The sequence below is a fragment of the Erpetoichthys calabaricus genome, chromosome 9, assembly GCF_900747795.2.
Source record: "Erpetoichthys calabaricus chromosome 9, fErpCal1.3, whole genome shotgun sequence".
Taxonomy (NCBI): domain Eukaryota; kingdom Metazoa; phylum Chordata; class Cladistia; order Polypteriformes; family Polypteridae; genus Erpetoichthys; species Erpetoichthys calabaricus.
The window spans coordinates 125,881,116-125,908,523 of NC_041402.2; the positions used below are offsets into that span (position 1 = coordinate 125,881,116).

The window sequence follows — 27,408 nt, forward strand, 5'->3', positions numbered from 1 at the left end:
GTGCTTCTATGGTGTTTTTGAAACATTTTAGTTTTAGCTGAAAGTATTAAGGCTTCTCTCTATATCAGATATTAAGGAAGTGTATATGGGAATAAGAAACAGTTTTTATGATGCTGGTATAGGATTATTTTAGGAAAGCCATACATGAAATAACAGAGTACAAGCATTATGCAAGTCAAACATAGTAAATGGAGCTGTCTCTTCATTCTTGGTACAGTAATTTCCTCAGGAAACGTTGGAACCCATATGCCAAAATATCATGCATGATTTTGTAGCTTAGACCGTTGTCTGGAAGAAAGTAAACTCTCCTTAAAATCATTTGTTAGTGAGAAATATGATTAATGAAAGCAATTTCTGTATGCCAGGCTAACAGTTAAAACAATAATAAGTTGTTCATAACAATTTTGGTTCTTAGATATCATCCATTAGCTTTCCTATTTGAATCCTTTTTAACAAACGCTTCGTCATCCGAATTTGCTTCAGTATTATACTGTTTTGTGGCACCATGATGGAAGTGCAAGGATTAATATTTTTGCAGAATGGGATGGTCTGATCATCCAGCAACATAATGCTTGAGGGAAAACGGCTCTTTATGGGTGACAGCTTTTGTTGTTAGTGCCAAACGGAGGCAGCGGCCCCTCTTCCTCTTCTGACACAATACTGTGGGTATTCTCCATTGTCTCACTCTCCGTTAAATTTGTGCTGTTTTGGGCATGTCTCTCCTTCTCCAGCATTTTTTCTTGCTCCACCTTTAATTCCAAATATGATCTAGAAAACATGTGAAAAATGGATGTGGCTGGGAATGCCATGATCAAAATCCCACTAAGAATGCTGCTCAAAGCAACAACCTGGCCCGGGATGCTTCTTGGCACCATGTCACCATAGCCAACTGTTGTCATAGAGATGATGGCCCACCAATAAGAAGCGGGGATACTGGTGAACTCCTGGCTCTTCATAATTTCACTCTCGGCTAAGTAAACCAGAGGTGAGAAAAGTGTGACTGCCACGCAGAGAAAGAGAAGCAACAATCCAAATTCTCTTGTGCTGCGCCTCACAGTTAGGCCCAAGGTCTGTAACCCCAGAGAATGCCTCGCCAGCCTCATGACATATAATATCCTCAAGGCACGCAGGATTCGAAGCACTAGCCCAAGTTTTTCTAAATAGCCCTTGCCCCCAGGCTTTTCCTTGATTTGGTTGTCATCTTCTACAATCAAAGAGACATAATATGGAAGAATAGCAATGGCATCGATAATATTTAGGGGTCTTTGAATAAATGCCAATTTGCTCTTGGCCTGAATGAAACGAAGAAGAATTTCCAGGGAGAACCAGGCCACACACACAGTTTCCAAGATGAACATGTTATAACATTTCTGTGAACACTCTCCCTAAAAGAAAAATAAAAAAAGAGATAAAATTAATTGAGCATAACTTTACGCATGCAAAGTTTTTTAATTGCTACCAACCGTATAATATCATCAGGCAAGAGCTTTGTAGAGGCACAGAGAGCATACACTTGTGTTAGTTGAATGTAGAAAAAGGGTCATCTTTCAATTATTTGTTCCATTGCTGGGTCATTAGGCAGGTGGAGCAACAACTGGATTAGATGATCCACACTCACTCGTAACAGGCCAATGTGAAGTTACCAATTAATCCTAGAATCATGCCTATAAGTGTAATGGTCCAGGCGTGTGTAAGCGTGAGGAGTTTAGACAGAGTCAGCCTCACATCAGACACATGGGAGTACACCATTTGCAGCTCAGAAGCTGTCCCATCTGTGGGACAGAGTCACAACTAGTGGGTGTTATACTAGTTAAGATTCATTATAATTTGATTATGCTTAGTTTTCTTGTTTTTAAAATTAATTTTCTTCCCTATTAGGGCTTTGAAACACAAAAAAATGTATTTCTGCACTTGGGTTTTGTTTTTGAGGATGTATTACTCAACACTGTATTACTCTGTTACTTTATATTAGTCTTTTCTAACTCCGTTAAGTGGATAACCCTTGAGAAGAGCAATGCGTGACATCAGTTACACAATTGTTGTGAGACAGAGTTTCCAGGGACCATTGTGAGTAACCAGAAGACTGGAAGATGTAAACACGTGACTAAAATTAGTAGTAAGTGACAGGAAAGGGTCAAACCTGAAAAATCAAAGAATAAAGCACACAATGCGGGGGCAAACCAAAGACTGAAGTCAAAGTCAAAAATGGGATTCAATGCAGACACGAGGCCTAGCACTTAGCCTGCTTGAATTAAAGCTAACTATTACTAAAGAGTTGTTTTAATTTCAACTGTTAACATGGCCAAACCAATGCCTGAAGTCCAGTGACATCACAGGCACGAGGACTTCAATCACATGACACTCTGATTGTGTTGCTTAAACAGGTAATGGGAGAAAGTAAAAAAAAATGTAAATGCATTAAAATAATTTTCAAATGGTTAAAAATCTCCAAAAATAACTGAAAAACAAAGAATAACTCCCATTGAATCCCAATAACAGGTGCAGCTATATCAGCAATACCAGATCATCTGAGACTGAATCAAAAAGAAAACTTTGGTTGTTTGATCTGTACATCTTAGGAAATTCTGCTTAAAGAAATTCTGCAATAGTTACAGTGACAATGGTTTTTAGAGTTGCAGTTCTGGTTTTGATGAAAGATACCATGAATTTTTGTTTCTGGATCAGGCTAATTTCTTGGTTATGGTTTCACTTAAGTGGGGGCCCTTAGCCACAATATGTCGTTTTTATAATATGTCTTGCCGTTGTGCCATTTTGCTTTTATTATGGACACAAGCATTATTTGCTGTTTGTGATTGAGGTCCATAGAGGATTAGATCTCTAGTAAAGTATCATACATCAATATTGTATTCATAATCACTGACCTTGAAATAGTCTAAAATAATTCCCACATACTTATATTTGATTTTTGTCATTTGTAACCTTCTGAGAGTGGCTCTTAAGAGAAATAGGACCACAAGTAAAGAATCAATTTTTTAAAATATTATCATTATCGCGATCAGCACCTTCAAAATAGCATAAAACGACACTCCACATTCCTATATTACCTATGCCCATTTTTCAAAGGTTTGTGAACAAGTAATAGTTTTGAGTCTGTATCCAATTTGGGGATGAGCCCTTGTGGTCAATTGATGTGGTATACACAATTTCAAGTCGTTCTGATTATTTTTGCCTCCAGACACCTCTTGGTTTACTCTTTATCATGAGGATATTGTGGCGAGTGGCTGGGGGCAGTACCTAGCTGGGATGCTTGGAAGGACCAGGAGAGGAACTACTCTTCCTCCGGACCACAAGTGGGCAGCCGCCCTGGTCGATATGGGGAACACGGGAACAGAGCATGGAAGCTCAACCCTATAGGGGCCCATGGTCACCTCCAGGGGGCGGCCAGATGCCTGAAGAGCCCTGGCCGTCAGCACTTCCGAAACACCCAGAGGTGCTGGTGGAAGGATTAGCCAGGGACACCCGGAGTGCATCTGGGTGCTCAGCCAGCACTTTTGCCACACCAGGAAGTGCCGGTGGAAGTTCATCGGGAAGCACCTGGAGCACGTCCAGGTGAACATAAAAGGGGCCGCCTCCCTCCATTTGATGGCTGGAATCGGGTGGAAGTGGAGGTAGCTCGGAGGAGAGGATTGGAGACGGTCAAGAAGAGAGAAAGGTATTGTGTGAGGCCTGGACTAAGGGTGATTGGTGCAGGGGCACTGGGTTGTGTGTACACTTGTATATAACAAATGTATAATAAACGTGTGTTTGGGTGTAAACCATCAGTGTCTGCCTGACTGTGTCAGGGCTGCTTTCCACAGTGTAAATTCCTGCAGAAAATATGGCCCAGAAAAGGCCTAAGAATGAGGGATTTTCAAGTCTTGAGGGCCACAAATAGGAACGAACCCCCAAAAAGCTCAATGTCATGCATAACAAGACATCAAGACGAGTCGCGCGGTATATCATATGTGGGGCTTTTCTCATAATGCTAAGTCATGAGGTGCCAGACAAAAAAAACTAAAGTGATTTCTAAACATTCATAAGTACAGTGGCATGCAAAAGTTTGGGCACTCTTGCTTAAAATGTCTGTTACTGGGAATAGTTAAGTGAGCAGAAGATGAACTATTTAAACGTCAAGTTTTGTCTGCTATGATGCTCATGGTACAGGGTTGAGATGCCTGTTTTTTATTTGTGTCTGTTTCGTGCAGGTGCCTGTTTCATACAAGTAATGCTAACTTGTAAAGTCTCTTATTGTCCTGGTGATAAGAGGCATTATGACAAGTGTAATTTGAAAAAGTGTGTAAATGCACACAAACCATTTGAATGAAAGACTTACAGTACCGTGCTGGTTTTAGCTGTGTTACTGTATGCACGTCTGCTTAAACAAATCATTTTGCAACTTTGACTAACCAATCAAATACACCAAATTCAATCTTAAGATCCAATTGTTTTCTTAACTAATCAAGCAATCATTCAAATACAATTAAATTAGTGTACTGTGTACGTCTTACTTTTTTATTTCTTTGAGTAATTACTATTTCTGTGTTAATTGAAAACATTTCTGTTGTGTTGCATTTTGATAATCTGCACAATGCTTTTAGCCCACCTGTTAAAATAAACATAATTGAATCGCATATAATAAAGCAAACATGAACAGAATTGCTTTGGGACCAGAGACAATAAAATTGCAATGTTTTGGTCTAAATAGAAAACATTACGTCTGGCACAAATTCAGCACATTACCCAGTCAGCATCATTAACATTGTCAGCAGTCAGTGGGAAGTTTGCCAGGAATGACAGGAAAATTTATGAAGCAAAGTAACTAGCAAATTTTAGAGCACATCCTCTCATCTGGTAAAGAGCTAAATCTGGGATGACTATTTTCTTTTGTTAGAAAATGAAATGAAACATAAGGCCAAATTTACACTGGAATGACTCCTAATAGTAGAGAATGTCCTGGAGTTGATCACTGAAAAGTCCTGAGCTGAACTACAGTGGAAAGAATTCCAGAAGTCCTTAAGCAAGTTCAAAGTGCTTGGTTTGTGAAGAGGGACAGAAGAAATCTGGTGTACAAAGCTGATAGTGATGAGTTGTTCATTAATCATCTACTAATAAATGAAAAAGTGATCTTCAATTATTAAGCTCAAATCTTTCATAAATTCTAAGCTGTAATGCATCTTTGGAGATTCTAATAATATGAATTAAAACAAATTCAAATTCAGTTATAAATATGCACTAACCAACTAGAGCCTCTAATATTTACCATGAGATAAATGCAAATTAGTTTACAAATAATTACTTTGACTTGGTGAGTTATACATCAGCACACCCCTCTTCATTACATTCCATGCCACGTACTGTAGGCTGGCTATCTTTCTGTGATTTGCACTAACTTATGTTCCTTTGTTTGTATTTCACAATACTTTGGAGTGACTTCCACAATGCTGTTAGGCCTGCTGAATCTGTTTCTGTCTCATCCATTTTTACTGTCACAACAAATCGTAAGTACATATGTGACTCTGTATTGAGCACTTGGTATTTATTTGTTTTCTCATATTATGCTATATGGCCAGGAGTTTATGGACACTTGACCATCACACCTATATAACTTTATTGGACATGGCCGTTAACAATGGGCATTAATATGGAGTTGCCCTCTCCTTTGCGGTTTTAACAGGCTATACTCTTCTGGGAAGAGTTGTGCACATTCATTCTAAAGAGCATTTGTAAGGTCAGACACATATGCTGGACAAGAAGACCTGGCTTACAATCAGCATTGAAGTTCATCCTAGAGGTGCTGAAGAGGGTTGAGGTCAGGCCAGTCTTGTTCCTCCACACCAAACCATGTCTTTATGGAACTGGGTGTTTGGAGAGGAGCACAGTGGTACAGGAACAAAAAAGGTCTTCCCCAAACTATTGCCACAAGGTTGGAAGTGCACAATTGACTCAGATGTGTTCATACACTGTACCCTTCACTGGGACCAAGGGGCCTTGCCCAAACCCTGAAAAACAGCCCCAGACCATTATTCCATTATCCCTCCTCTGCCAAACTTTACAATATGCACTATATAGTCCAGAAGGCAGCATCCTTCTAGCACCCACCAATTCCATATTTGTCCATTAGACTGCAAGATAAGAAACCATGATTGACCATTCCTGAGAACAACTTTCCACAGCCCCAATGGTGGTATGCTTTCCACCACTGAGTCAACAGTCAACATTGCATTTTGGGCTTGTGTTGCTCAGCCATGGAAGCCCATTTCATGAAGCATCCGATGTACAGCTTGTGTGCTGATGTTGCTTCAAGATGCAGGTAGTTTGGAACTCTGTTACAAGGGAATCCACAGAGGAGAGGTGATTTTTACACACAATCAGAGGTCCCACCATATGCGTTTGTGTGGTCTACCACTATGTGGCTGAGCTGTTGTTGCTCTTAGACACTTCCCCTTCACAATAACAGCACTTAAAGGTGACCGGGGAGGATTTAGCAGAGCAGATATTTCATGTACTGCCGACAAACGAGGACATCATTAAATATTCACAATTTTCATCCATAGGCAAACATTTCATTATATTCATGCATCAATGTTTATTTGAGGAACACTAACAACGAAAGTAAGATCAGCGATGTGTTCACTGTGAGACCGTATTTTTTCATACTGAAGACCAAAGAATATGAGGTCAAAATGTAAAAGTTCAGCTAACTCTAAATGAGCCACCTTTATTTAAGGACTAGAGGTCAGTGTGTTTCCTAATAAATAAATAAAATAAAAAAATAAATAAAATAAATCTTTGCATTTATATAGCGCTTTTCTCACTGCTCAAAAAGCGCTCAGCAATTGCAGGTTAAGGGTCTTGCTCAAGGGCCCAACAGAGCAGAGTCTCTTTTTGGCATTTACGGGATTCGAACCGGCAACCTTCCGATTGCCATTTCAAGCAGTGCCTAGTTACTGATTTTTCTTTTTTTAGAAAAACACGAAAATATTCAATGCTTAATGAAGTTTTTGAGAAAGTAAGTGAACAAGGAGTTTTAAGTCCTTTCTTGGCAGAGTTTTTACTTACACATGTGTTTATTTATTAAAGAAAGAAAAAAATTCCTGGCACCCTTGAGCCTAAAAACTACCTGTTTTAAAAGAGACAAACACCCAGGCCAGTTTTTGGCCATCTGCCCATACCAGTATTCACCAGGATTTCTTTACCATATTTCTGAGACACCATTAATGCCTGACAACAAAATCCTGGGTCCAACAGACAACTCTGTGAGCTTCATATACCACCATTGCATTCAGTAACTTTTCCATGACACCTCCTAGCAGCTTAGCCAACTCTAATTTTTTCAGATACTATATTCTGATCATTTATTGGGGACCCCCCTTCATTCAGTTGAGACACATTCATGTGGAATTCAGCTATGAGTTGGACTTTCCTTCAAAAGTTTGCTGAGCCTGATATCTGTCACCTCTCCCAAGGCAGTTTTCATTTTACTCCAGCACATTGATAATCACACCGTTTGGTTCGAGCCATGCAACATTGGCAGTTTGCCCTTTGACATTCTTTAATTGGAACCCATACACTTTTTGTCTTTTTGCAAAAATGCATTTAAAATTTCCCCAAAACTATACACAATTTAAAATCTGAAGGAAGGAGAAAACATTCAATGTCTGAAATTTTTAGTTTTCTGTCAGTGCTTAGGTAGAGTAGAGTATGACTGGACTACTGCCACAAACTGTGGAAAAAACTAATAAATTATCCTGTTGTGTTGATGGATTACACTGAAGACCTACAAAGAGACGTTTCATGTAGGTAACACATGTTCATTAGGTACACAGCTATGATGGATTACAACTGTATGACAGTGTAACTTTCACTGTAGAGTTTCTTCCAAAAATCAGCAAAATGCTTTATTTGGCTTCTCGACAAACAAGATCCGACCTCATCAATAAAGTTAGTAAAGACTAAATCAAGGACAGAGTTCTTGAAAAAGATGTTTGCTTTGCTATCAGTCACTGTGCACTGTCAGAATTTAGCCTGATTCAATTTTCGAAGGTGTTCACATCATCAACCTTGTTTGTGTATGTCATCTGAGTGAAATAAATGAGGGGATCTTTGTGAAGGAAATAGTTCCACTTATTTTAAATTCCTGCTGCCAGTGAAATTTTTCAATGCATTGTATAGCTTGAGTAAAGTAACAGATTGCACCCATCCTCTTTCGGAATCCACTAATCAAAAACTGAGTCAGTGCTCTGGTGATACAATCACATCCAGGTCAAAATGAGAAATGTTGGGGACAGACAAATAATAACCAGAAGGGGACAACACACAAAAAGAACCCATCACACTAGCTTTGTAGATCCACTTTTTCATGGAAAATGATTCAAAGGGGATTCCTTTGTGAGAAGCATGTGGTGGTGTGGCTAAGATCCCATCATACTACACTATTTATGTAATGATTTTAGTCACTTCGGGAAAGATTAAGATAATTGTAAAGTTGTGGATAGTTGAAGCAAGTAAGAGTCACTCTTAAATCTTAAATTTGATTTTGTCACCAGCTGTAGGTAGGGCTCCTACTTGAACAAGGCATTCTGTAACCACAAGGGGGCAACACTGAGCCACAAACCCTGAGACTCCTTATCAACCAACACATTCCTGGGTTCAAATAAAGGATTTTATTTCACTAAATAACTCACCAAGTGAGCACAATCAACAACACCACAATTTTAAAGCAAGTGAATCTTCTTTTTCTCCTTCCACTTCTCCTGTTGACTGTTGCCCACTACCTCCTGACTCTGACTCCCCGAGGTGAGGCAGTGGGCCCCTTTTAAGCCAAACCCATGAATGCCTGCAGTATCATTGTGTGTCCTCTATGCGCTCATATGCTATGCATAGTGTGTTCTAAGCCCTTAAAACCAGAAAGATACCCTCCCCAGACAGCGCCCTCTAACATCACCCAGGGTCCCCAACAAGACTGAACTTCCATATTCCAACTCCCATGTACCCCTGCGAGTGTACAAACTGGAATGAATTCTAGGGGACCACTGGAGGAATGGAACTGCTCCTGGCCTCTGGCTTCTGCTGGTCTATTACTTATATTCCTCTGATCGGGTAAAATGTTCTTTTCTCATCCAGCCAGGATGCTCGTCTGGCACTTACAGTTAATGACCAAGTAGTACAATGCATATGGGGCTTACATACTGTACCTAAAAGAGTTTGACTAAATGTACAAGAAAAAGAAGAAAACAGGAGTGAAACAATAAACTCAAGAAATGAAGGATGCTGTAAATCACAAAAACAGATGAGAGGCTCATTGGATCCAAGCCATAAGTAGCACATATCACAAGTATACGGTTCAAATCTAAAGTCTATGTCAAATAAGTCATATATTATACTCTGTGTCCTCGTATGTTTACTTTCTAACAGGCTCAGTACTACATTTTCAGAAAGTCCATTAATAGTTCAAAAAGGATTTCAGTTTTGGCCCAGGCACTATCTATGAGGAGTTTGGACATTCTCTTTCCATGTCAGTGTTTTACTCTAGGTACTCCAGTTTAGGGCATGCTAAGAACTGGAGTTTGGTGGCTCAGCCCTGTTGGGTTCCAGGGGTACTGCCAGGGGAGGCTGCAGGGACTCCTGAACCCTACGTTACTGGGCTCCAACCTTACCCAGAAGTGCTTCCAGACCAGTCCTACTGGACACCAAAAGTACTCTCAGGGATTACATAAAAGGAGCCAGCTAGCTGCCACTGCTCCAGGTGCCAGAGTCATGAGGAAGGTGAGGAAACATGCTGGAGAAGGAGTGGAGGCAGAAAGAGAGGATGGAAAAAGATAAAGTGCTGTGGGCTCCTTTGTGCTTATTATGGTACTGTGTTTTTGTGGAAAACGCTTGGGGAAGTGTTTCCCACAGTGGAATAAAAGCTAGTGTGTTGCTGGACTTAGGTCTACATCTGTCTGTGTAGGGTTAGGGGAACTGGACTGCCTCCTGCAGGCCACAACATGCATTGCTTCGAAGAGTCTGGGGAGGTCCCCCTTGGGGGTCAGTGGGTGAGGTGACTGTACGCATCGGTACTCAGCCATTAACTGCCAGATCTCAGCCACTGAAAATTAAAGTGGACTGCTCCATTTCAAGCCCTGCTAAAAAGCAGAGTAAAAAAAACAAAACAAATGTAAAGACTGATAAGGTCTTTAAAAAAGAGGCAAATACAAAAAGGCAATAAAAAGAGCATTCTTAAAGGTTATTTTCTTAAGACAAAAGAGTTTTCTAATTAAGTGTTTTCTATTGTTTACAAAAAAGCAAGCAGCTGATGATAGTTGATGACAGAAGTAATCACTGATAAGATAATTGGAAGAACAAAACTTAAGTAATTTTACTAGACAGGGCAAAATGTTAAAGCCTCTATTAATTACAAGCCGACATGCCGGATCTGAACTGGCTGAAGTTGAACTGTCAGACTGCAATAGAAATTATTTAGCAGCGTCTTTCTGTCCTTTCAGTTAAAGTCCTTCATCTTATCAGCTAATGGCTTTTGTAGTTTATTCAAATCCTTTACTTGATTGCAGTGAATTGTGTTCCAGATCTGAAGGTGACTTTTTATAAGCTACAAAAATCACATAAAAAGTTAAGTTTCCAGCATTCAGAAATGATGAAAACTTTCTGCCTGGGCTAATACAATTAGCAATTGTGGCAGATGGGGGACATTTTATATCTTCTCTATTAGAAGAAATGCAACACAGAATTAGCTGCTGATTAAATCACAAGAAGTAAACAACAGTAAACACTGAAAGACAAATAACGTTTTCCTTTCTATGCAGGAACCTATTTTTTAAAAATCAAACAAATATTGAATAAATCAAATAGATATTGAATATATTCAAGTGCAGAAAATAAGAATTTGTATCGTTAATGAAAGCATTTTTTATTTAATATGGTATTTGCAATGAACAATGCTTCCCCTTGTATGGAGGGTTAGTACAAGAGTTAACAGGTGAAGGTTTCACTATAAGTCATGCTCACAGACAACATACACCTGGTCATGTGTTGAGGGAATATGCCAATGAACTTGCTGAGGTCCTCACAGATATCTTTAATACATTTTTAAGCCAGTTGACCACCCCAATGTACTTCATATCCAGCACTATCATCCCGGTACCTAAAGTTTATCAAGGACTTGTCTGGATGACTACCCTTCCATAGCACTGACTTCTGTTATAATGAAGTGCTTTCTCATTTAAAGATTTACCAATGTTGTTTCTTGTCCTAGAGTGTGTATATAAACATAGGGAACTCCAGTTTCTGTATTACATCTTGCCTGAAGAAGGGGCCTGAGTTGCCTCGAAAGCTTGCATATTGTAATCTTTTTAGTTAGCCAATAAAAGGTGTCATTTTGCTTGGCTTTTCTCTACATTCATAATGGCTAACACGGTACAACACCCTAGTACTAATGAAGTGCTTTGAAAAGCTAGTTGTGGCACACATAAAATTCAGTCTTCCCAGCTCTTTGGACCCTTTGCTGTTTGAATATCTGACCAGCAGGTTCCACCGAGGACACTAATTCTTCTGCTCTCCACCTCTCCCTTATACACTTGGATAAAAGAGGTACATATGTCAGAATGCTGTCATAGTTGAGCATTTAACACAACTGTTTTCCAGAAGCTGATTGTGGAACTGTGGGTTAGGATGGAATACCTCCCTCTGTATTTTGATGTGGGATTTCCTGAATGAGTGGCCCCAGTCAATTTGGATTGGCTTCAACACCTCCAGCCCTAACACACTGAGTACTGGGGCCCCTCAGGGCTGTGTGCTTGATCCCCGGCGCTTTACCATTCTGACTCATGGCTGCACAGTCATACATGACACCACTGTGCTAGGACTGATAAGCAGGGATGATGAGTCCTCATAGAGAGAGGAGGTGGAGCAGTTAATAATTGTAATAATACATTTTATTTATATTGCACTTTTCCCATGTTCAAGGCACTGGCCATTTGGTGCATAGACAACAATCTGTCCTTCAGCATTGATAAGACTGTAGTACTAGGGCATGGGTGGGCAGATTCAGTCCTGGAGGGCCGCAGTGGTTGCAGGTATTTGTTTCAACCCAGTTGCTTAATTAAAAACCAATTTTTGTCAATTATTTAATTTCATGGCTTGCTAGTGCTTTAACTCTGTCATGTCAAGTCATTCTCATATCCTAGATTTTTTTTCCTTTATAAGGATATCATCCAAATGATTTGATGTCTAAAACAGACAAATTATTCTCAGTGCTTCACTTTTGTCTCTTCACTTTCCTTCCAAGTATTCAATTAAACCCAATAGTGCATGATAAATACACACAGGTGTAAATGGAAACAAGCTAAATGGAGAAATGCTGGATTCTTTTGTCATTGGCATCTTATTGCTAATAAGGAACAATTAAAAACCAAGAATGCCGCTGTTTAAGACTAAAATAAGCAATAAGGGTTCAAAATTTTAATGAGTGACTCAACTAAAGTGAAGCAGAAGTGTTACTTGAGCAATAAGTGCTTCTTATTAAGCAATTGGGTTGGAACAAAAACCCGCAGCCACTGCGGCCCTCCAGGACTGAATCTGCCCACCCCTGTCTAGGGTGTTGTACTGTGATAGCCATTATAGATGTAGTGAGAAGTCAAGCAAAATGACACCTTTTATTGGCTAACTAAAAAGATTACAATATGCAAGCTTTCGAGGCAACTCAGGCCCCTTCTTCAGGCAAGATCTTGCATTGATTGTTGATTTCAGGAAAAACCCACCTTGACTACATCCCAGTCATCAGTGACTCCACTGTGAAGATTGTAAAGAGTGCCAAGTTCCTTGGTGTGCACATAACTGTGGACTTCTCATGGACTAACAATACCATTCCATATATAAAAAGGACAATCAGGGGACCTACACTTTTTGAGGCAACTGAAACAAGCAAGACTTCCATCTCCTTTTCTCACCATGTTTTGTAGAGGCACCACTGAGAGGGATCTGGCCAGCTGCGTTATTCTCTGATATGGAAACTGCAGCATGTCCAGCCACAACAGACTAGATAGTCAGGTGAACAGAGAATATTATCGGGTGCCTCTCTCTTCTCTTAAAGACACAATCTCCAAATATTGCATCCTCAAGACCAACTAGATTGTGTAGGACCCTTTTCATCCCTCTCATAGTTTCACCATTCCTTTGCCATCTGGAAAAGGTTACTACACCATGAGAGATAGATCTATAAGGTTATGTGATAGCTATTTTCTTCAGACTGTCAGTCTCCACAATGCAGTGTGCCCCCACAAGATCTTCTAACCTTCCCAAACACCTTAGATTACAATGTCTTGCTCCGACTGATCTTTATCCATCATGTCAAAATATCAGTCACCATGCTGATCTGTGGAACTTTCATTAAATGGGTTTCTATGTAATTGTGACAGTTACTCATGTTGGCTTATTGCCTGTTTAAACAGTATGTGGCATGGTTGTGTCTGTTTGCGCACACTGTCCTATCCTATTTCCACTATGTATACACTGTGGGCCCTGAGCGTCATCATTTTGTCTCTCTGTATACTGTACCTGTATACAGTTGAGATGACAATAAAGTTTACTTTGACTTTGATATTAATTTTAAAATTCCATAAAGATGCAGTTTATTGTCACATATGTGGGCTTGGTAAAATCTTAGGGAGGACCTATGGGGGCACGGATGGAAGGAAATGCATGTTACATAGTCTTTGACCTGTTTGCCTTTGTATAGAAGAGAGGTCACCAGAACTGGAGCAAATGACATCAACTCCATGTCATGTCTGACTCCCCCTGTTCCAATGCAGGCTTATAAATCTGGACCACCCAAGGAGAAGAAGACCATCCAAGAAAATGTTGTCATTTGAGAAGATTGCAGAGTGGAAGACACATTTCTTTCCCAAATGGCAATTAAAAGAAGTTTTTCTCACTTGGGACCCCAAACCTCTTTATGACTAATGTCTTGTTATATTTTACAATATAAAATCATTACATATGACTCAAGTCTACATTCTTTAATTCACACCGTCTGATTGATACATTTTTGCTGTTGTTATAGATGTCTGAAGAACTCCCTGCAGTTCATATATGGCTGGAATCCATGGCACCCTATTCCCATCTCTGCTGCCATTTTTTTGATTGTCAGTGTCAAGGAGATTTTCTCTTCTTTCTACTGTGCATGTATTTTGTAAGAGACCACTACAGGGCTGATTGCCAATGTTTATATCCACAGCTATAAAGTGCTCACTTTACCCATCATCCCCAAAAGTGCATGTCCTTATGTGCATTGAATGTGTCACCTATATGTGTGTGAATGTCAGTTGTTTTCTCCTTCATAGGAAATTCAGTCTGAACACATTGCCCAAAAGACACATGCTTGCCTTTCATTTTCTCACAGTGACCTATGGACTTGTAAAGTCATGTGACATAATTTTCACTCACACTAGTCACAATGCCATGCATTTTTAAAATCACGTGCATTTCCAGATAATTGCAACGTTCTGTTTATTTTGGTATTTATATATTTTTTACAATGGGAGTATAAACATACAGAAAAAAAACTTCCACATTAAATTACCACATTTAAGTACTTTTAAATGTTAATTTAGCAATGGGATCCATCAAAATTCAGGTCGTTGTTGCATAGTTTATTTATTTGTATGATTGATTGATAGCCAAAAATAATTAAAATTGTCCCCCTACCCTTCTCCCCATTGACCCCTTCAAAGATTGCAGCATTCACCATTTTTAGCTTTCAGAAACCTTTGGGAGATGTCAAATATCTCCTGAACCAATAAAGATATGTATGTATCATTCAAAAAGATTTTTCTCAGCATAAACTGAGGATTCTTACAATATTCTCTGAAATCAATCATAATGTTTTCTTTATAGCCCTTTAAAAATTTCACTGCATATTGATTTTCACTAACTCTGCAAATTTTTTCAAGGAGCATAGAAAAGGTATAAAAAGTTGTTATTCACACTGTGAAGACCTTGTTACATAAAAAAATGTATATATAAATCTTAAAATCTACAAAACAATCTACAAAAATCTTTTTTTTTTTCAGTAACATCATCTATATGATATTAGTCTACACACCAAAAGTGGTTTTTTTTTGTGTTTAGCCTAGTTTTTGAGATGTGGGGCTTGATAGGTCAGAGAAAATATTGGTTAATATGTACATACCACTTGTGATGGACGACCGGCAGCTGAACCTGGCCAGGATGCTAAGAGAATGAAAGGATGGGGGAAGGCAGCTACTTTTGGACACTGTCTCCTCCAAGACACTAGATGGCAGCTCCCCTGGAGTATAGCAGTGCCCCGGATTCCCACAGGGCATCCTGGGACTTGGAGTGTGGTTTCTCAACCCTATTGTGTGCTGTGGGTGACGCCAGGGGGAGCTGTCGAAGGACCTGGGGAGTCATACTTTCCCTATAGCCCAGAAGTACTAATGGATCAAGTGGACGGGAGCCCCGAAGTATTTCTGGGCTGACTAAAGAACTTGAATTCTCCATCTTACCCGGAAGTGCTGGCAAGTCACGTGGGAGAAAGAACAGAAGCACTTCTGGGTCAGGCACTATTTAAAGGATGGCTGAATACCCAGCAAGTAAGCTGGAGTTGGGAGGTGTTGGACAGAGCTTACTGGGAGGTGTGGAGGACAGAACTGTGTTTATTATTATTGTAATTTGTGATTTAATTGCCTGTTTATTGTGACAGGGGTGCTTGAAGGCACTGTTTATAGAAGGAAGAAGATTAAAAACACTTCTTATTCCTGAGTGTTTGTCTGTTGGGATTAAAGGGGCAATTGCGACCCCTAGTGTCCACGCAATTACACACTGTTTTAAAGAATAACAACATGTAAATTTTGATTATATTCATTAAAAGTTAAAAAAAGATCGACCATAGCCTTAAAAACACAAGAATACTCTTTTTACATATCATTTATTTATTAAAAGTCAAAGTGCTTGGACTACTGAATGAACAGAAGAGATATCTCATTCTTAAGATTTTCTTCCATTTCTGTATACTCGATTTTGTTATGTGGAATCCAAGTTGATGTTCTTTCATCATTTGACAGCATGAAAGATGTGTCAGGACCAGGAGGAATGTTAAAGTTTATGTTTTGTGTAATTATTTTTCTGTCGTGTCCCATATATGTCTATCCTACCAGTCTAATGCCACAGATACAGGAAACATCATCCCTTTTTTAGAAATAGAACAAACGGTATGGATGTCACCTGGTGTTCTTTAAAGTACACAGATCTGGAGATTATTTTTGTTAGGATTTTGTTTTCACATATAAGCATTGCATTGGGAAACTGGTCAAGTTTCTCTGCACCCTTTGGTTGCATACTTCAGGACAGAGAGTGAGGTGAAATGCCAGAGCTCCCATGTGGTAAGTGACTATCTGTCTTCACAACACAATCGCAGAAGAAAGCTGCTGCCATAAGTAAATGAGCTCATTGGCCCCCACTTACCAAATTGTACTTTTTTCTGATGGCGCACGCAGTCATTATAGAGTTTGGGAGCATGCGCTGATAGCATGTTGCCGCACCCACCACACGCCAAACCACCTGGATTGGGACCCAAGTGCAGCGGGTGACACCCCAGCACAGTATAAAAATGTAAAAACTGCTGTAAACTGTACCAGCACTTGGCAGATTTTAGAGTTGATGCAGAATGGCATTTCTTTGCCACAGCACATGGAAGGAACATATGTGATGGAATAGGTGGTACTATTAAAGCACCTGGTAAAGAAAGCCTCACTGTTAAAAAAAACTCACAAATTGGCAATTCTTACAGTTCATATTCTTTAAGAACGTTGCTCTGATAATATTTAAGGAGTCTATTTCATTTTGATTGAAAGGCCCAAAAAACCCTTGATAAGCATTATAAAAACTTCATGACGTTGACAGGAATACTGGAGAAATTCTCTGTTATTGCTGCACCAGCCAAAAACAAAATCCTAACAAAAACAATCTCAAGATCTATGTACTTTAGAGCACCAAGTGAGATCCATACCATCTGTTCTGGTTTGTAAAGGATGATGCTGCCTGCATCTTTGCCTTGAACTGGAAGGTTGGATGCATACGGGACACAACAGACATGAGATCACACATAGACTTTATATTCCTCCTGTTCCTGACACATCTCTTGTGCCATGAAATGATGAAAGAATAGCAACATTGCTTACATGTAACAAAACTGAGTATTCAAACTGAAGGAAAATCTTAAGAATGAGATTTTGCTTCTTTTTGCTCAGCAGTCTAAATGCTTTGATATTTAATAAATAAAAGGCACAGTATGTAAACAGAGTATCAAAAAACATAATTGATTTCAGAGCATTTGGTAAGTGAAAAAGAATCCACATGCTAAGAAAAGTCTTTTTTAAATGATTTCATTTTTTTTATCAATTTAGGAGATATTTGACATCTCACATAGGTTTGCAAATGCTAAAAATGGTGAGGGTGGCTAGAAGGGAGCAGAGAGGTGAGGTTGGGAGCATGTGCTGATTTACAGTGCAATACCGCACTCAACCCAAGTGCAGCAGGTGACACCTCAGCACCACATGGGAACAGTGGGTGTTTCTTTATGATGGCTGTAGTGCGAATCCTGCCACCAACCCCCCAAATTCTCCCTGTAAGTTGGACAACCTGCTTGCAATTTAACGTCATACCCAGGACAATGTAATTGGAGGTTAAGGGCCTTGGTCAAGACCCCAACGGGGTAGAATCACTTCTAGTATTTACAGGATTCGAACCAACAACCTTTTCGATTGCTGGCGCAGATCCCAAGCCTCAGAGTCACCACTGCAGGGAGCAAAGTATGGGAAAAATCTGACAATCAAACAACAAAGGAATGGACAAAGTTTCAGATTTTTTAAAAAAAATCAAGCAGCATACCACCTAGATAAACCTCCATGAAGTAAGCCACTGTGAACGTTGTGCAATTTGTGTGAGGTTACCGCAGTGAGTCAGAAGCAGGGATGGAAACATCAGCCTCGTGTTTTATAGTCACTAGGTCAAACTAGGTCTATAAAAATAAATTGAAAGAAAATTTCAAATGTTTAAATCTTTAGTTAAAAATGACATGCTGCTTGATGCCATAAGTAGTAGAAGGCATTGTAGTATAGAGATTGGAGAATGACAGATATTTGGGGCCTGATGTCTGTGTGGAGTCTATATGTGCTCCTCTGTCTGCCTGGCTCCATTTGGTTAATCTAGTGTTCTCTTACCTCCCAAAGGTTAATTAACTTATTAGTAACTGGTGGCCAAATCAGTGTTTGTTACTTCTTTGTTTTAAATGTTTTTGGAGTAGACTGTTGCTTCCTAGTGCCCCTGTTACTGACACCATGATTACCACACACAAGTTTATGCATAAATCTATGTGCCTCATGATGGCAGGGCACCACATTCAGGTAACTGCAAGGATTTTTATCCAACATCGCTAACATAGACCCTGGTCTCCTGCGACTTTATACCTTGTTCAAAAAATGACTGAATGTATTTAAAACCCTGCGGCCACTCTGAACCTGTTTATTATTGTATACATATAATCAAGGTGTTTGTCGATTCATGGGAGCAGCTTCACTACTAAATAGAATTCTCAAAGTGTCTTTCACCTCCAGTTTACTTTCCTTTCTAAATCAAAAACCACATTTCTGATCTCTCAATCATCTGTTGTTCAGATCTTCATTATAATCTGTGATCCCTGGAGTGTTAAACTCCATCGTTTTAGGACACTTAAATTAATCACATGAAAGTACGCTTTGCATCCAATTATCCTATAAGACCTGAAGTAGCATCTTGTTTTTTCCTTGTTACTTTTCTTTTTATTTACTTTTACTTTTATTCTTTTTAATCTTATTACACCACCATTATGGAATATCTTCTCAGACATTGCCACATTGTGAGTTGGTTGGGTACAGCTATTTTATTAGTAGTAATGATGCTGCTAGTAATGTAATGTTGGTAGTCATTTGGTTTACAACCTTTTATATCATCACACAAGCTGTATAATAGAGGTTGTTGCTATCAAAAGTTTGTCCCATCTTTAGATCAAAGATTTTAAAAAAATAACAAAGTACTAGCACTAGAGTAGAAAAGGATTTAGGATTTTTTTGACAATGTATCGTTAATGACTTCACATTTGGTTTGATATTTAGTTCCCTATTAACACAGGCTCAGATTACTACGTGCCTAGCAGCTTTTCTCTTGCTTTTCCCCTTTGAAAATCTGTCATTTTTTCATTACAGTTTTTCTCCATTTGTCCTTTTGCACTTGCCTTTTTTCATAACAGTCATGTAATAGATAAAGGTGACTCAGACTGGACTGATGGATGGATGACTGATGGATGGATGACTGATGTGACGCAAGTTGCCTCCTTCTTTGACCCTGGACTGCTGAAGCAGGTTGGAAAATGATTAGTTGGATTGTTTTCAGTATACAATTTCATAATAAACCCTGTCTCAAAATTATAAACCATATATGATTTGTGCTACAACCTTTCTTTATAATCTACCATACAACATTGAAGAATGCTGTTGTAACAGTTCATGCCTACGTGTAGCAGGTCTGCTCCATCCTGGACTTAAACCCATTGCCCTCCCATGGAGTTCAAAAATAAATGACTTCGCTTGATGAAATAAAGGAATATTCTGTAAGTTCAGGAAGCTCTCCTCACTCTGCTTAAGAGTTTTGACACTAATATTACCATATCTCCTGTAACAGGTGTCACGAGCGTGTGTATGGGAGGGAGCTTAAGAGCTCTAGTGATGGTAATTACCTATCAAACCAAGGGGTTGGCACTGTGTTCTGATGCCTCCTTTCTTCCTCCCTCTATCAGAATGGAAGATTTACCCTTCTGAACCTCTTCCTGTCTGGAATCAATATGACCAGAAGTCCAGCCATTTGAAATTGGTTCTATTTTGAGCTCTTGTCTAAAAAGACACATCCGCAACTTGTTGTGTATATTTCATGCTTGCAATTATTCTAATTATATGCCGTTACTAGGGTGGTTCCCCAAAAAATTCATATTTTTATCCATGCATCCTTCCATTCATTTAAGGAAACAGCTTGTTCCAATTTTAGGGCCTTTTATGGCAGCGTCAGTAGAGAAGTTTGAATGTGGCCACAATCCATAATGGGACTCATTCATTACCCTGGGCCAGCATAGAAAAAAATCTAATCAAACTGTCTTGTTTAGATGCTAATACAGTATGTTATACGATTATGTATATGAATCATCATTAAAATAATCATCATCATTTTCTCTCCGCTTATCTTGAAGAGTGTCAATGATGCAAAACTCAGTACAGTAGCTGGCCTGATGAGGCCACCTTCTTAATTTTCAGCTAATATTGTGTTTAACTCATATGTGTGCCTAGAATGAGTCTGCACCTCTCTACACTGCACACTATATAAGGGTTACACACCCAGCCATTTTCTCACACAGTTCCTTCCTCTATAGGTCATAAGGAAATATTGGATAAGATTCTTTAATTGGCAACTTAGGTGTAAGACAGGAATGCATCTTTGTTTGAGATACAGTTTGACTGCCAGATTCACAATCATTTTACTCATCAACCAACCTACCCTGCACAGCTTCGCATGAGGGAGAAAAAGTGGATAAGGTGGAGGAAAACATGAAAGAAGGCGGGGACCAGTCCCTGCATTTGAACCAGAGTCTGATGCAGCAGTGCTGACCCCGGTCCACATGGATCAAAGTACAGGGAAGGACTACTAAGCTGATGCTAAAAATGATTAGAGCAGAGCTTAAAGCCTTCAAGTTAATCCACTGTAATGTTGTCACAGTCACTGGCAGTAAAGCACATGGACGTTTGTTGTGCATGTGATTGCGTTTTGTTGGAAATGTTGAATCCTACAAGGTTTTGAAAAAACAGATCAACAAATGAGAATGAATTTAGTATTTTTTTCACTCTATTGCTGCTGTTTTCTTTTGCAAATATACAATAGCTTCCATAAAACTCAAATGTATTTAAAGAACTAGTACAACCACACATCTGCAGAAGATAATCAGCAACTTTTTTTTTGGTACCCTTTCATATTTAAAGAAGGTTGTTTCATTGTACCTACTTCAAGAAGTTTAAATTATATTGCATTCAAACAAATTCAAATGGGACATTCAACAGAAAATACAAAGTCACATTTCAATAACTTTGAACAAAGCCTTCCACTCTTCCTGACACTTGACAGGTGTTTTTTCTACATTTTGAATTGTGATTTCTTTAATTTTATATTTTCTTGCCTGGTCCTTGAATAACAAAAACAAAAATGCATTATCATAAGTTTGATTGCAAAGTACAAACCCTACTTAGAATTTGTCAGTGAGTTATATTTTATTCTGGCACAGGATTCCTAACTGAACAACAAAGGTGGGGTTTGCTTTATGTAGCTTCTGATATTTTTAAATAGCAGATGGCAAAACAGGAGTTCATGAGGATAATTCATGTCTAAAATAATTAAACATCAAGCAGTCGGAATACAGTATAATTATGGCATTGTATGCTTTTTTGAAATAAATTATACAGTATGTGACATATGTGTTGCAAATGACCAGTTTCACTGTCCATGGCTCATTCCTACATTGGACCCGATACTTGAGGCAGGCTTTGGCCCCCTATGGCCCTGCTATCAATAGAGTGGGTACATTAAAAGGATTGGATGGATGGATAGATTTGAAAATGGATGTGCATTTGTAATACAAATCCTACTCTCTATTTGCTCTCTTACCATTTTTATAAGGAAATATTAAGGTAGTGACATAGTAGGTAAGACTTTGGACTGCAAACCCTGATGCTGTCGGTTCAAATCCCACTGAAGTGACCATGAGCAAGTCATTTCACCTGCCTGTGCTCCAATTGGAAAAACAAAAGAAATGTAACCAATTGTATCTCAAATGATGGAAGTCACCTTGGATAAAGGCATCAGCCAAAAACTAATAAGTAATAATTAGCATGAAATGGCCAGGTTTATGGTTGAAGGCATCTTTAGACCTGAAGAACGACATTGTAATGATATGTGATCCAACTGCATAGGTTTCTTTGTTCCAAATGAGTGCTTTAGGTGGGTTTGTTGTAACAGGGTTCATACACACCTTATATACAGGTAAACCTGAATCACACCAAATTTATCCTGATATTGTAACAGAGACTGATGGGATGTGTAGACAGCAGATAGTATTTTCATATGACTGAAATGGTCCTGTAACACACTCAGGCTTGGTTCCTATTTTGTACCTGTTTTAATCCTGGTAGAGATGGTCCCTGTGATGCTGAATTGGATAAAGCATTGGATGGGTTGATAGATGGACTGGTAGTCTAATTTGTCCAAACACCAGCCTAGCTCCCAGAAGCTAGGATAGACTTCAACAATCAACTGGATTGGTACAACTATAGAAAATGGATGCACATGTAAAATACTCTTGATCCCAAACCAAGTTTTTTTGCCTCCAATGCTGCTAATAAACAGTGCGCTGTTGTTTACAACATTTTCAGAAAATGGATGAATATTTGTATTACACATTCTTCACTGTGTGGCTATTGTGTTAGTTTTTCAGTTGGTGGTAGCCTGTTAATAAAACTCCACAAATCATTTAATGAATGGTGGCAAGCCCACTTGTAGTTTAGTACACTTATGAAGAGGAGAACTGGAAAAAAGATGTCTACTACATGACCAGAAAGAATGCAACTGCTTTTCTGTGGAGAAGAAGTGGAAGATAAACAAGAGTTCTAATACTAAGTAAAAGAAGTTTGAAAGTTTCCTAAAATGTACATTTGTTTAGGTAGAGGTTGGGAGCATGTGCTGATTACAGTGCGTTGCCGCACCCACCACACAATGAACCACCCGGATTGAGATCCGAGTGCAGCTGTGCAATGGGTGACACCTTAGCATCACACAGAAGAGTGTGATGTTTTTTACAGTGGCTGGAGGGTCAATCCTGCCACCAACTTACAGGTTTTCCCTGCAAGTTGGAGGACCTGCTTGCAAGGCATCTTTAGGTACATACAAGGGGCGTTCAAATATAAACAGGAATTTATGAGCTATGCTTTATTTATTGAATATAATGAAATGACTTACACACTGTTTTTCTGAGTAGTCTCCTGCCACTGCAATACACTTGTTCCAGTGCTCAGGAAGCTCCTAAATCCTAGAAGAGTTGAAGTCTTTTGACTACATGTTGACCCATTCTTGCACAGTGTCAATAACCAGAGGTGTAGCTAGGGTTTTCAGCACCCGAGGACAACTGAAGATTTCACGCCCCCTCCTGTTTGCCAAAATGCAATGGGGAACATCAATTTGGTGCCCCCTGGATGCTGCGCCCGGGAACAGATGTCCCCCCTTGACCCCCCCAGCTACGCCACTGTCAATAACCTCCCCATTCGAAACTGAATTTCTTCCCTCCTAAAAATTCCTTAAGTGGACTGAAGAGATGATAGTCCCTCTCTGAATGATTTGCACCAATCATACACTGTAGACTGAGAGAGAGAGAGAGAGAGAGAGAGAGACACTCATCCCCAAACAGATTTTTAAGTGTCGAATAAATCTGAGATGGAATGACTTCTTCATTTGTCAAAAAATTAATAATAATGTGCTGCACACCACTACTGTGTACCTCCTGCTCCGACATGTTGATTATAACGGACAGGAAGGGGAGAAAGAGCAGCTAGCATTATTAACAGCAAGTTCATATATGTGTGTCTTTGTCCAATGAATCATGTCTACCTTGCACTATTTATAAGAATAGAGCATGAAAATTCCTGTTTATAATTGAACACTTCTTGTATTTCTGAAATCTAGGCAGTATTCATATTTAGCATACATCCCACTAGACAGGCTCAAAGCACTGTACCATTTTGCAAATATTATACAATTAAAATATACTGTAAATATATATAAAATCATGGAATATATCTACTGTATTATGCATATCAATTGCTGTTATTTTCATTCTTAAAAATATTATTAAACATCTTAGTGATGGTGACAAATGGCAAAGGTGGTGGAGTTTATATGGCTCTCCAAATCGATGCAGCCCTGGAAGCCCTTGGTTTCGCAGGGCTGTCAAAGTCTAAGAGACTTTTGCCAAGTGAGTGTGCCACTCAGTCCATCCCCGGACATTCAACAACAGTGCAGAGTACATAGGATAGTCAAACAGTGACCTGATGCTGACTCAGTCACAAGCGATGGCATTGTCTCTTAACCACTCCAAGGTGGTCCCATCTGAAGCCCGAGGGATGGCAGCACAGGTAAAAAAAAGCTGTGGTTTAGGGGAATAGGGATGTGTGTCCCTTAATATTTTATTCATCGATTCTTCCATTTTCAGGACAACTTACAGACATTTAACCTGCAAATGTTTGAATTGTGAGATGAATTCAAAGCATGAAAAGAAGGCAAATGTGGAAGTGACCAGGATAGGACCCAGGAGCTGAGAGAGTACAGTACTAGTTACAGTATCAGTGTGGTAATGTAAGGTTTTCAAAAAACAGAAGAAAAACATTTCTGAGCTTTATGCTTTTTAAACTTAATTTCTGAACAGTTCCCAGTTTAATTTTAGGACTTTACTTTTTCACTTTTAATTGACTCTATCTGTTATTACCTAGTAAAGACTACACTACTGGTTCTTGCTACAGTAGTACTTCTACAGAAATAATGTTGTTTTATTTATCATATGCAAATAAGCCTATATGTTTGCAAAAGCTTCCTCTCCCATAATAGTTCTTATTTATCCCATTATTCAGATTTATTGTGATTCACTTTTCCCATAGATGCACTGTTAATTAACTTTGGTCACTGAGCTAAAACCAAGTAAAGTATCTCATTTGTGTTAAGTGTAGAAAGAGGCTGGATAAAGTCACTCACCCTGTCCTCTTCTGCTCTTAAATCTGGCATGGTGCTGATACAAAGGCTAACAACTGTGATGGCCACAAAAACGACCGAAAGGCAGGCAAATACTTTTCCTGGGAGACCAGACTGGGGATTTTCCACCATGTCTCTCAGCTTATTCATACAAATGCCATATTTAGTGTTGTCCACCAGAACATGCTCATGGTTCTTGATTCTACGGGCTTCTTCTCGTCTTTCCATTTCTGCAACATCTTCCAGCCTAGTGTACAACTTTTTTTTGCAGCATCGTTCCATGTGAGTCACCTCGAGACCCCAGTAAGAGAGCTCCTCGTAAAAAGACAAGGCACACATCTCCCGTAAAAGACGTAGCTTCCCAGCTGAAAGAAAGTTCAAAATCACTCTGAAGGCAGATGGGCTCCTGTCGAAGAAGAACTCATTGGCAATTTCATCATAATCATCACAGACCTGAACAATTTCCTCATAATTGCTGCATAATTTTAGTTTACCCAGACGTGTGAGGGGAAACTCATCCAGGGTGCTCCATGGAATAACGTACCGATTGCCTCCCACATTAATAATGATCTGGTGCTTCTGGTCAACTGTGAATGTCTTATCTCTAGAGTATAGTCTTCTGGCCCTTTGGTAGTAAACCCCTTTGATGGTCTGAGTTTCAGGGATGCTGGTAAATTCATGATCAAGGCTACTGCTGTCACTGAGGCTTAAATTACTGTAGTCCTGGTCTCCAGTTCCCGAGATAATCGGCATGACGAAGTTAAGGATCAGAGTGCAAGTTCACCAAGATCGAATAGAGAAGCACTTAAGGTGTAGCAAGGAAGAGAAAAGAAAAGAGCAGGCATTAACAGGCATACTTTAGTTTCAATATACTTTGACTGTGTAATTATTTTGAACTAACACTGTGAGGGCATTTTTCTCATATATTTGGCACTTTATCTCTCTCTTTAGTTTTTACACTTTTGGCAGCTGTAATGCATCTAAAATGAATAAATGAATGAGTGAATCAATCAATCTCTTTCTTTCTTTTTTTCTTACAAGGTATAATGCTAAAAATCATCTGGTTAACGTATAATTATATTCTAAATACATAGTGGAAGTATAGCATTAGTTAGGTATTATTTAAATACATGTAAAATTATTTTAATTGCATATGGTGCACTTCTCATTGACAAGGTCAGCGTGCTGTGCGTAATTAAAACATATTTTATAGTTAGAATAAAACACCAAAGGGCATTCAATGAAAAGATCAATTAAGTACAAAAATACATACATTAACCTACACATTTATTTATTCTATAGAGAAAGACTTTTTCCTTTGTAAAACTTTAATTTAATTTACTAGTGATATATATGACAAACAAACCATATAAAGTAGCAAGGATGTCATTCACAGTCAGGTCTGCATTCCCAGAGACATATTGTACATTTTGTTCTACTATTTTTAACTCAATTTCCTTCAACTACATGAACCTATAAGGTAACTACAACAAAACAGGAAAGATATTTTTTCAGAATTTTTTTTTTAAAAATGAAAGGAGAAAGAAAGTTTGCTCTTACCATTGTTTGGGAAGACAGGTTTATTTTGTCTTCTCTTTCCTTACAATGTCCTCTCAGATATACAATATGCAGTACTTAAAAGTATTCCTGCAGCGCTATGGCATGTTTCTCCAAGACATTCCCAAAATCTCCTCCTCTTGCTACAAGAGTGTGCATCATTTGCTAGCTCCATCCCATCCTCTGCCTGTTAGAATAAACTGAGTTGTTTCAGCAGCAGCGGCAGCGGCAGCAGCAGGAGCAGCTAAAGGGCTTCTGTGGACACAGGCACTCAGCTGACTTGGTTGCTCTGTGCTTTCCCAGAGGAGACACTGGCAGAGATAGAGTCAAGGAAAATTTTTTTTTCCCTCTCAATATTTGTCATTCAGCATTTGATTTTCCATGTTCTTGAAATGCATGTTTTCACAATCATCTGTAAACAGAAACAAACACACGATTATAAGATTTGCCAGCTGTTGTGACCAATCCTGTCTGGTTTTATCACTCACCCTGATGGTAAAATAAAACAGATTAACTCATTCCAATTGTGCATCCTCTTAACCTTTTCTCTTGACTTTGATGTAACAGCTGTGCGCTGTCATTATTAACCTCTGCTTAACAGACAATGTGCCTGTGTTTAACATATTCATTTTCACGTGGCTCATTTACTTTGAGACAGATACATATCACGAAGGCGAAGATGATTGGCTATAGAAACCCCAACTGCCCCCCCCCCCACCAGCCGCCCAATATCAGCATTTCAGTACTGCTTTTTTAATCAATGTAAATGTTTCAAGAGCATCACTAGTAAAGCAGTGTTCACATTCAGTGCAACATACAGTAACCATTCTGCTAGATCACTATCTTCACTAGGAAATGATATTGCACAAACTTTACTGCATTTACATGTTTGAACAGTTTTCTCCATCTTCTGATTTCCATAAATAATGATTGTTGGAGACAGCAGTGGAACATTGTAATGAGTTTGCCATCCCA

General features: G+C 39.0%; 1 protein-coding gene across 1 annotated transcript; it reads right to left on the minus strand.

The window, feature by feature from the left end:
- On the minus strand, positions 1–27,007 carry kcng4a (potassium voltage-gated channel, subfamily G, member 4a). Its single transcript, XM_028809506.2, has 4 exons — positions 26,922–27,007; positions 26,437–26,845; positions 24,880–25,680; positions 1–1,385 (listed from the first exon to the last, which is right to left on the minus strand). Exons 3-4 carry the CDS (start codon positions 25,627–25,629, stop codon positions 591–593), a joined length of 1,545 nt encoding a protein of 514 aa, XP_028665339.2. The 5' UTR covers positions 25,630–25,680; positions 26,437–26,845; positions 26,922–27,007; the 3' UTR covers positions 1–590.
- Between the last annotated feature and the right edge of the window lie 401 nt (positions 27,008–27,408).

What these genes read in the sequence shown, in the direction of transcription:
- kcng4a (XM_028809506.2), bottom strand. Translation starts at nt 25,629, where the DNA reads ATGCCGATTATCTCGGGAACTGGAGACCAGGACTACAGTAATTTAAGC. An exon ending in TAAGAGCAGAAGAGGACAGG is followed by an intron (nt 1,386 to 24,879) that starts GTGAGTGACTTT and finishes TTTTTCTTTTAG; the next exon opens with GGAGAGTGTTCACAGAAATG.